The following is a 9,595-nucleotide window of genomic DNA, read 5'->3' on the forward strand; positions in this document are numbered from 1 at the left end:
ATATTTGATTTTTTTTTTCCAAATTCATGGGATATATCCGCAAAGCATCCTCTCTCCACTGTCAAAAAATAATAATAATAATAATGAAGAGGCCACTATGAACCATTAATTCTCTAGTGAATGGTTATGATTTTTTAGTGCAACTTAGGAATGATTACAATGTATGTGGATATGTTAAGTGTTAGATTTGGAATGAATCATAATTTGCTACTTTTTCATAACGGAGAGGATCCAAATTCATCATGAAACATGTAGACATGGAGGGTAGATCTTTAAACGTGATAGGTTCAGGGACATATAGGCTAAAAAAAGTTTCTTTATTTTCAGGGAGAGGGGGATATTTTTCTATGTTACCCCTTTGAGTTTGAAAACTAACAATGGTGGGGAGGAGATGTCTTATAGATCTGGGAGGCAGCTAAGCAAACAAGATGCCTGTTCGGGGCACGTAAGCAAAATGAACTGGGCGGGGCAATGAATAACAAAAGCAAATTGCATAGGGGTAAATATGCAAAAGCACCCGACAAAATAAATATACAAAGCGGAGGGCAAGTAGAAATAAGAGGAGAGAAGAGAGGAGAAGAGAGGGGGAGCCTTGGCCAAATCTGAGTCGGATGGCGAGGGAGATGCCGATTCCTCGGCCGTGGTTTCTAGATCTGGTCCCTCTCCTCGTCGTCGTCCTCATCGCAGCCCACGTCTTCGCACTGGTAGCCCATTAATCAAGCTAAAACCCTAGTCTTCGAAGCCTTTTGCTCGCTCTAAAAAAAAAAAAAACCCTACTCACCGACGTTTCTCTCTTGTGCTCAGGTCTACTGGATCTACAGGCTCGTCGCTGAGAGGCTGCCCCAAAGGAGCAAGAAGAATTAGGGTTTCGCTTTCGAAATTAGTGAGATTTGTGCGGTTTTATGTGGGGCCGAGGTACGGAGGTTCGAAAAGATTGTGTTTTTAGTGAGGTTTGTGCTTTGTTAACGATGCCCGTTGTTTAGTTTGTTAACTGGATGTGTGTGGTGTTTTTTTGATGTTGTACTCCAGTTTCAGTAAAAGGGTTGGAATTGGTTCTCAAGGGTTTTTATAATTTCCCCCCTCTTCTTTTTGGAGCGCGTGGCCTCAAAAAGTTCTAGTTTCTAATGCTTCTTGATTTGGTGTTTACACTTGCGTTTTTGGCTTTTCGCTTATGCGCCATCGAATGCAAAAGTTTTACAAACTTTTGATGTATGCTTCTTGAATTGATCTACACAGCCCTGTCCTGATGAACTGACAAGAGGTCGGTTGACCCGGTAATTAGAGGAGAGGCACCTCCATCAGTCTTTTGAGGTAAAATATAAACCAGAAAGGGTTTCAGTGAAACACATTAGTGTGCAAGGTTGAGTTGTTGGATTTTCGGAAATGTTTGTTAAAATATGCTAAGAAGCACAGGGGTATCAAATGACTATATTTTGTTCAAATCAGTTCTTGGTGACTGTTGATAATAGTGTATTGTAGTGGGTTTTAGTCCCACATTGGTTGTGAGAACACACCTCACCCTCCTCTGCTTGCATAAATATATGTGCACACTTAATATTCAACTCAAGGGAAATTTACCCATGACTCTCTCTCTCTCTCTCTCTTACTTTAATAGTGACAAAAAAATGCTTGCTTGATGACATCTTTTAACCCTTTGGGCTTGATTTGGATAGACTAACTTCTGTGGTTCAGAAGGGGAATGTTTTTTGCGGTTGGTATTATTTTCTATTGCATGTCAGTTTTAGTTTTAGATGAAGTGTCTTGTTAATGCTTCTTGAAAGTGAACTGCGATCCAACTGATGTAGATTTTAGATGAAGTGTCTTGTTAAGGCAGGATTTATTAGAATACCCCAATTATGTTCAAACTACTCTATTAAAAAAAATATTAATATACACGAGCATGGTAAAAGATGTGATGAGAATTGACCGTTAAGACTCAAGAGATCCACCTAAACAATATTTGATATCATCATTTTATAACACTACAAGATGTTTAGGTATGATAGTTTTAAGTGGAGGTTAGCAAGCTTGATTGTTTTCTTTTACGAGTAGCCATCGGTTAGTTGACATGTCAATGCAGGTGCTTATTGAACTTTACGTTAGATTTTCAAAGGAAGAAAGTAAATTAATGGTAATGGTATCGGTTTTATAATGGAGTTTTAATTAAACAGTCCTTAAATTAATTCCTATTTTTCCTTTTTTGTGTATAAATCAGTGTATGATTTCTTAGCTCCTAAATGCGATGGCTGAAGGGGTTATCTCTATTTTTGCCAGTTCATAGGTAGGTTTGTAAAGGTGGTGGTTACCAGAGGGTTCATATGATTCCTAGATGTAACTGGCATTATCCGTAGAACTGGCATTATTCATAGAACTGGCATTATTTCAATAGAACTGACATCATCCATGATTGATTGATTTGTAGATGTAATTCTTTTAAATGAACAAAAGAGTGATAATTATGTGTTTCTTTATCCATTTCCCTCATTTTGAACCTAATGTTTTGAAGTTTTGCATTTTGGGTCCGAGTTAATAACATACAGTGTGTCCTATTTGTGTATGTCCATCATAGAATGATTTGTTTGAGGTTTGACATTCTGAGTTTCCAGGAAAAATGAATTTGTGAGTTGCTTAATTTACTTGTGGAATTGCTCCTACGTTTCTGATGGACATACAAGACCCTCAATGGTAGCACACCTTCCAAGGGATGCTGATTGGTGTCTCAATGGACAATTCCAGGTTTGAAATTGCTGCCATTAGGAAGCCCGTGTTTGCCTAATTCTCCAAGGTAGTCAATGATTTCAATAAAAATATCATCCATCCAGTCCCTATGGAGGGTGGCGGAACCCAAGATTGTACTATAGGTTCAAAGGAGCAAAGCCAAGTTGCCTACTGCTCTGAACTGCAGCATCCTGCCAACCAGTGACTAACCATGTGCAGAGTTCAGAAAAGCCCAAGCAGGATGTCAATGCTTTGGGGTTGATCTCCGGAATTGCAGCTTATGACATCCACCTCCTTGGTCACTCTGCCACGTCGTTCATCTGAGGCACTTGAAGGAGAATTTCACTCTAGCAATTGACAACACAGTAAGCCAAGCATCAAGGAAGTAATAACAGGCATCAACAGGGAGCTCCCACCATCAAGCTTCTGTGACGATGAACTGATTAAGGCAATTGACCAAAAATTCTTGGGGTCAGGTTCCCGAATGCTGGAACTTCGCCTCCAGCCAGCAGTCTGGCAACATGCTTCGTCTACTTATACTGCAATGCTAGTCCAAACCAACACCTTTCTCTATGGCTACTCTGACACCCGCTTTAATATCCTTGAAGCTATTACTTCCTCAACAATAATACACCCCGCGTATCTCCGTTGTCCTCTTATTCTACACTTATTGGAAAACTAACAGGTGTTCCAATTTCAAAAGCTATTGCTCCTGATAGCAGCCAAGTTGGTTCTTCTGAGCATCAAAGCTATCAGGAATAATCCACGAATCCTTCAACTGCAGACAAAAGATGGCCTCACAGTTGTCAGTAGCACTGCTGTTGGTTTCGGGTCTTGACTGAATTTGTCCTTCTTGAGGCCAAAATCTTCGATGTTCTCCTGAAGTCCTCTCTGCTATTAAATTTCCAGTTTGAGGCCAGCAACCTTGTCGTCCTCTCTGCCGTCTTCAGAATAATGCAGAATTTAGTGACGGCTACCTCACCAACAAGTGAACTACCATCTAGGAGCAAACCTCGTGGAGCAAATTTTGTAAGAAAGCTCCTATGCAAAAATGGCTAAGAAGTTATACAAGCTCGGTTCTTTCCAGAAACTGGAGCAAGAAAATTATGCTTTATGGAACACAATGATAAGCGTCAGAATGAATTCGTCAGCTTTAGTAAATTCGTGTCAGATCAAGCCTCTATGAAGTTTTAAGGGACAATATTCTGTTGAGTTAAACCTGTCACTATACGAGTCAAGTAAAATTAGTCAATGCAGAAGTGCCCTAGAGAGGATCGAGCACTGGTTTGCATTGCAAGAAGTGAATCAGATGAGTCAAAGATGAGGAACTGCCAGCGAGAGAAAGCTTTTTGTTTCCCCAAAAACTGTGAAACTCATTTCACTATTAGTTAGTCCGGCAAGTGAAGTGATGAGCATGATAGGAAGAGAATTCCCTTTTAAGGATCTGAGATCTGTTCCTACGTATTTTCATCACACATATGATGACTTTTCTGTTTGTTTCTTTAAGAAGGCAATGTGCCTTTTGTTACATCAAGGAAGATTTGGGATATGGCAAAAGTTGATTATACTACAGCATGAGCTTGTTATCTGCAGAGTGCAAATGATGTGGTTGTTTTTCTTAGCATTTGATATTCATGATTCTTATAGAAAGTCTTTCCTTTTTCAAAAAAAGCTTTGTATCAATTCAGATTGTCGGCATGGATTCCAACTGTTAATCGTAAGAACTAGTTTGGTTGTACAATAATACTCCCAATTAATTTTTTTTCCTCCATAGTTGTCAAGCTGGGTATTTTATTAGCAAGATTTCCTTTAGTTTAATAAAAAATTTACTTTTAGTTTTAATCTTTTATGCCTTTCGTTAGAAGTTAAATAAAACCAGTCGTCTTTTTTATGGAGTGGTACAGCTACATGAATTAATGGGTAACTACTTTATCTTTTTCTTTGCACAGGAGATTTCAGTGCCCCTCAAAGGTAAGTCGTCAAATGAGGAATAAGCCGAGGCTGATGTGCTGGGTTGTTGAGGTCAGTGCTTTACTATTGACTTATATGATCATCCTCATGTGTTACGTTCTCTGTATACTCATAACTGCATTTTGTGCTAGTATCCCCCCCCCCCCTCTTTTAGGCTGTCTAGACTAGTTTTCTTTGACATTTAGTTAGTAAGTTTGTTGGTAAAATGTTCTTAAACCTCAGTCTCATTGCCTTTTATCTCTTGGCATTTCTTTCTATATATCACCCACCAAAGTAAGCTTTAACTTGACAACTCATTGAGTGTGACATTATACCACAAGACACAACACGTGTGATGCACATTATAAAACTGGCATTTAAAAACATTGTATGTTCTCTGTCACAAAACACTATATTACTGGATCCGGCACGCATAATTTGGGTGAAGAATTAGTTCACCACTCTAGTTTGGTGGTTGGGTTAGGATTGACATCTGCAAAGGCCCAAATCTAATTTATTAGCTATACTTTTTCTAAATCTTAACCAGAATATGCATTTGAGTTTAAGCTTATTTGTCAATAATCTCAGGCACAAAATTTGTAACTTTAATAAACATAGTAGCCAGAATAAATTTGATATGCATACCGCAAAAAAGGTATGTTAGACTGCAGGAAAAGGTGAATTGGTATGTAGAACATGAAATGAGCAATTTTCAGAAGCCGAGACAATGGATAGGATTTTGCACCTCCACAGATTATAGAAGGAAACACTAATGAATTCCCAATCTCCCAATCTGTGTAACACTTGTGTTAGCTACAGTAGGCTCTTTTAGTTATCCATTTTTACGAAACATGCGGTAACCAGCAGGCTCCTAATAAGTAACTCAAATTGAATATCATGCATGAAAAATACTTTGTACTTGAAGTTGTTAGTGCTATTGCGCACTACTTGTCTTGTCCAAAGTTCTTCATAGTAGGGTTTCATTCTTAACCTATTGATTTGAGGGACTTGAATTACCAACCTGCATCAGAAACATGTTGGATGTCATGTAAATCCTGCACGTGTAAAGTTGGTGCTGCGATTACAAGCAACATATTTTGACTGAATTCTCTAGGGTGGGTTTGTCATTCTTTACTTCAGAAGAGACTTAAAAAGTCTTAAACTAGATGCTGGCCAGAGGGGTTGTGTTAGGTGTATAGCTTCCACTAGTGGTTCATAGATCTAGTCGTATGCGGAAACTTTGATACACAGCCAGTTCTCATCCTTTCACCATTTAGTCAGGCCTTAATGACATACGATCAGTTGATGCTGAAAGATTAGTTTGTCTCTCTGCCAAAATTTCCCTCTTAGTTCTTCTAATTTCTCATAGTTTTGTACAGAGCATCATCCTTCTGTCTTTACCTTCTCTTTCTATTGCTGCATTATATTTCCTTCCATGTAAGTCCTCCTAGCAAATTTAGATTAATCGACACATTATAAAATTCTCAGTCCCAAGTTTTCTACAAATGGGAATTATTTATTCAAGTTTGTATGAATTAAACTTTCACATAATACGTCACTTCCTTAAACAAAACTCTGGGAAAAAGAAATAGAAAAAGGAAATAATAGAACAAATACTGAGAAGGATGTCTATTGACATACAGTTTCTTTACCCCCTTCCAGATTTTCTTACAGGAAATTAGCTTCTTAACATATGGGGAGGGGTGCACCATTCCAGTCCTTGAGGCACGCGAGCACAGCATCAATCATCTTCCCCTGAGAAATAGCGACAAACACCTTATCAAACTCCTCTCCCGGTGATCGAACCTTCTCCCCTGTCAGAAGCTCAGTCCCAAGCTCTTCCCTCACAAACCTATACAAAGGATAGGATCTGCATTCCTTAATCCTGTTGGCAATTGCTGCACTTCCATTCTCCACTGCAACTCTAGCAGCCTCCACCTCTTTGGGCAGAACTGCCTTGAGCTCCTCTTCAAAGACAGCAATCTTTTGAAATATGGAAGTGTTCAAATCTCTTTCCTTCTCTCCATTGTTCAGTGCGTGCTCAACGAGTACTTGCCTTACCTTCTGCATCAGTGGGTAAGTGTAACTGCAAGGATCGTCGATGTAGGCAAAGACATACTCTCTGTCAATCACCTTGATCAGTTCCTTCTCGCAGAACCTTGATGGGTGAAGCTCCCCGTTGACACCTGTCGTCAACACTCTCTTTGAGACTTGGCTCACTGTGTTCTTCACTGCTTGCTTGAGATTCTCCTCCAAGTGCCTGAGATCGATTGCTTGGCAGAGCGCGACTAAAAACGTGGAAGTCATCAGCTTCAAGATCTCTACAGCCTCTGCTGTCTTTCTCGATGAAATGAGTCCTAAAGAGTTGACATCTTGATTGTGTTGTTCGGCGCTTTCAACATGGTTGGTCACCGGATTGGCGAGATATTGAAGCTCAGAGCAGTAGGAAGCCATGGCTATTTCTGCTCCTTTGAATCCATAGTCCAAGCTTGGGTTTCGTCCTCCAGAGAGATTGGAAGGAAGGCCGTTGTTGTAGAAATCGTTGACAAGCTCCGATACCTGAGCAAACATGAGCTTTCCAATGGCAGCGATGGCAAGTCTGGTATTGTCCATCGATACACCGATAGGAGTCCCTTGGAAGTTTCCACCATGGAGAGCCTTGTTCCTCGAGACATCGATGAGCGGGTTGTCGTTTACTGAATTGATCTCCCGTTCAATAGACTTGGTGGATGAGCGGATTACTTCAATCTGAGGACCGAGCCATTGGGGCGATGTCCTCAATGCATAACGATCCTGCTTCGGTTTCTGAAGGGGGTCGAGCTCGTGGACCTTCTTCGCCATTTGCATATATGAACTTCCTTCTAAGATGTGCTCCATGATCGCCGCTGCTTCAATCTGACCCGGGTGATGCTTCAATTTGTGAGTGAGATGGTCGGTGAACTCAGGCTTCCCTTGCATCACCTCGCAAAACACTGCAGAGATTATCTCAGCCAGGACAGCGAGAATGTTGGCCTCGAAGAGGACGGTGGAGGCGAGCGCAGAGCCAACAGCAGTGCCGTTGACAAGCGCAAGGCCTTCCTTCGGTTGAAGCTCAAAGAACCCGCTGGGGATTCCGGCGAGCTTGAAGGCCTCGGCAGCGTCGATCTCAGAGCCATTGGGGCCAATGGCCTTGGAATTGGGGCGGCCGGTGAGCATTCCGGCGATGTAGGAGAGAGGGACAAGGTCGCCGGAGGAGGAGATGGTTCCTCGGAGGGGTAGGCAGGGCGTGATGTTGGCGTTGAGGAAGGAGGTGATGGCTTCCAGGATTTCGAAGCGGATGCCGGAGTAGCCCTGGAGGAGGGTGTTGATGCGGACGAGCATTGCGGCTCGAGTGGCAGAGGTCGACAGCATGTTACCGGATTCTCTGCCGGAGCCGAAGATTCCGGCGTTTAGGAATCTGAAGCAAAGAAGATCTCATCAGAATTTTGACTTGTGTGTGTGCGCGCGCATCAACCTTATTGTTATTAGTTCAAAAATAGGAGTTGCAGAGGACCTTCATTTTCCGTACAAATTTTAAGTTAATTATTTAGTGTACAATATTTTTTGTTAATTTCGGATGATTAATTAAAAATCAGGGTTTTATCTTAGTTCATGGGGGCGTGCAGAAGGAGTGGATGGCGCGTGGGGTACTGCATGGTGGTTGTGATTGTTGAGGTCAAGTGTCCTTTCATTGAGCTGTTTGTTTCCTGCTATCACGTTTTGTGTTTTAAGCAATATTTAACTAGTTAACTAATTGTAGTTGGTGCTAATGATTGTATTACGTCTTCATTTGTTTTCTTTGTCGTTAAGTATTTGAAAAAATAAAATAAAATAACCTTTCTTTGACATTGTCAAGATATATTTGCTGGTATAATGTACTAAAAGACGATCGTCATTTTAAGTTATTTTTGAATTTGTTGATTTATATTTGGGCCCCTTCTCATTGCATCTATCTCAATCTTCATGCGTGTTTACTTGAGAACCAGTTTAGTTGTGGACCAGACTGAACTGGTTTAAGCCCTAGAAAATGAACTAAAAAGAACTGGACTATTTTTGGCCCAGCTTTTGCCAATCAGAAAACGGTCTTAAAGCTAAAATGAACTAAAAAGAACTGGACTATTTTTGGCCCAGCTTTTGCCAATCAGAAAACGGTCTTAAAGCTTGATTTTATTACCTAATGAGCTCCTTCTGAAGAGCGCCACCCTGCTTCGTCCTCCGGTGAGAAGTCGCCCCAAACCCCGTGGTAACCCCGTCGCTGTCGGTCCCCTTCCCCATGCTCTCCATCACCCAGTCGCTGCTCGCCTTCACCCCCTCCCTCGCCGCCTCTGCCAGCTCCACCCTCCCCTCCCCCATCGCGACCGCCGCCACCTGCGATATCTTTAGGTCCGCCCCCTCCAGTTTCACAACCGGGTTCCTGAAGTCCTCGACCATCCTCTTCACCTCGTCGAGGTGGCTCCCCGTGAGGGCCTCTGCGGCCGCCCCCCAGTTAAGGGGATCGGCCTGCTTCGTCTTCATGCAGATATTCTCCATGTATTGTATTGAGGTGCTAGCTGTTGTTTAGTTTGTAACGGTGAAGGAAAGAAAATGGAGCTAATGCTTCTTCTTCTTTTTTTCTTTTCTTTTTGGTTTTCCTTTCCTGAGGATGGAGGGACGGAGGAGTGGGGGTTTAAATAGTTTATGGATGAGGTAGGTGATGGGGGTTCGTTGGGAAATGATTGCGGCCGTTGGATGCGTGGAGGGCGATTGGGTGGTGGATGTGGTGGACACGTGGCGGGGATTGGTGGGAGTGGGAGGTTGTTCGCGCGCTCGTCAAAGATGGGAGGAGGAGGTTGGTGACAGAATCTAGTGCACGCCTCGTCACTTGTTACATTGCTCGGAAATTCAATAAGTTTGGCATGGCCACACGGCT

General features: G+C 41.9%; 1 protein-coding gene and 1 long non-coding RNA gene across 7 annotated transcripts; one reads left to right on the forward strand and one right to left on the reverse strand.

The window, feature by feature from the left end:
- On the forward strand, positions 415-6,467 carry LOC109836323. 6 transcript variants are annotated; one of them, XR_002245925.1, is made up of 6 exons: positions 415-704; positions 805-950; positions 1,237-1,311; positions 2,607-4,435; positions 4,668-4,740; positions 6,331-6,467. It is a non-coding gene; the product is annotated as an uncharacterized LOC109836323 (long non-coding RNA). The 6 variants fall into 6 exon arrangements; XR_002245923.1 differs by lacking the exon at positions 1,237-1,311 and having other exon boundaries at positions 417-704; XR_002245926.1 differs by lacking the exon at positions 1,237-1,311 and having other exon boundaries at positions 418-704; positions 2,737-4,435.
- On the reverse strand, positions 6,164-9,311 carry LOC109836322 (phenylalanine ammonia-lyase-like). Its single transcript, XM_020404185.1, has 2 exons — positions 8,861-9,311; positions 6,164-8,104 (listed from the first exon to the last, which is right to left on the reverse strand). Exons 1-2 carry the CDS (start codon positions 9,214-9,216, stop codon positions 6,355-6,357), a joined length of 2,106 nt encoding a protein of 701 aa, XP_020259774.1. The 5' UTR covers positions 9,217-9,311; the 3' UTR covers positions 6,164-6,354.

The sequence above is a fragment of the Asparagus officinalis genome, chromosome 4 (genome assembly GCF_001876935.1).
Source record: "Asparagus officinalis chromosome 4, Aspof.V1, whole genome shotgun sequence".
Lineage (NCBI taxonomy): Eukaryota > Viridiplantae > Streptophyta > Magnoliopsida > Asparagales > Asparagaceae > Asparagus > Asparagus officinalis.

Coding starts and splice junctions, on each gene's coding strand:
- LOC109836322 (XM_020404185.1), bottom strand. CDS start 9,216: ATGGAGAATATCTGCATGAAGACGAAGCAGGCCGATCCCCTTAACTGG. Junction 8,105..8,860: donor CTTCAGAAGGAGCTCATTAG/GTAATAAAATCA, acceptor TCTTTGCTTCAG/ATTCCTAAACGCCGGAATCT.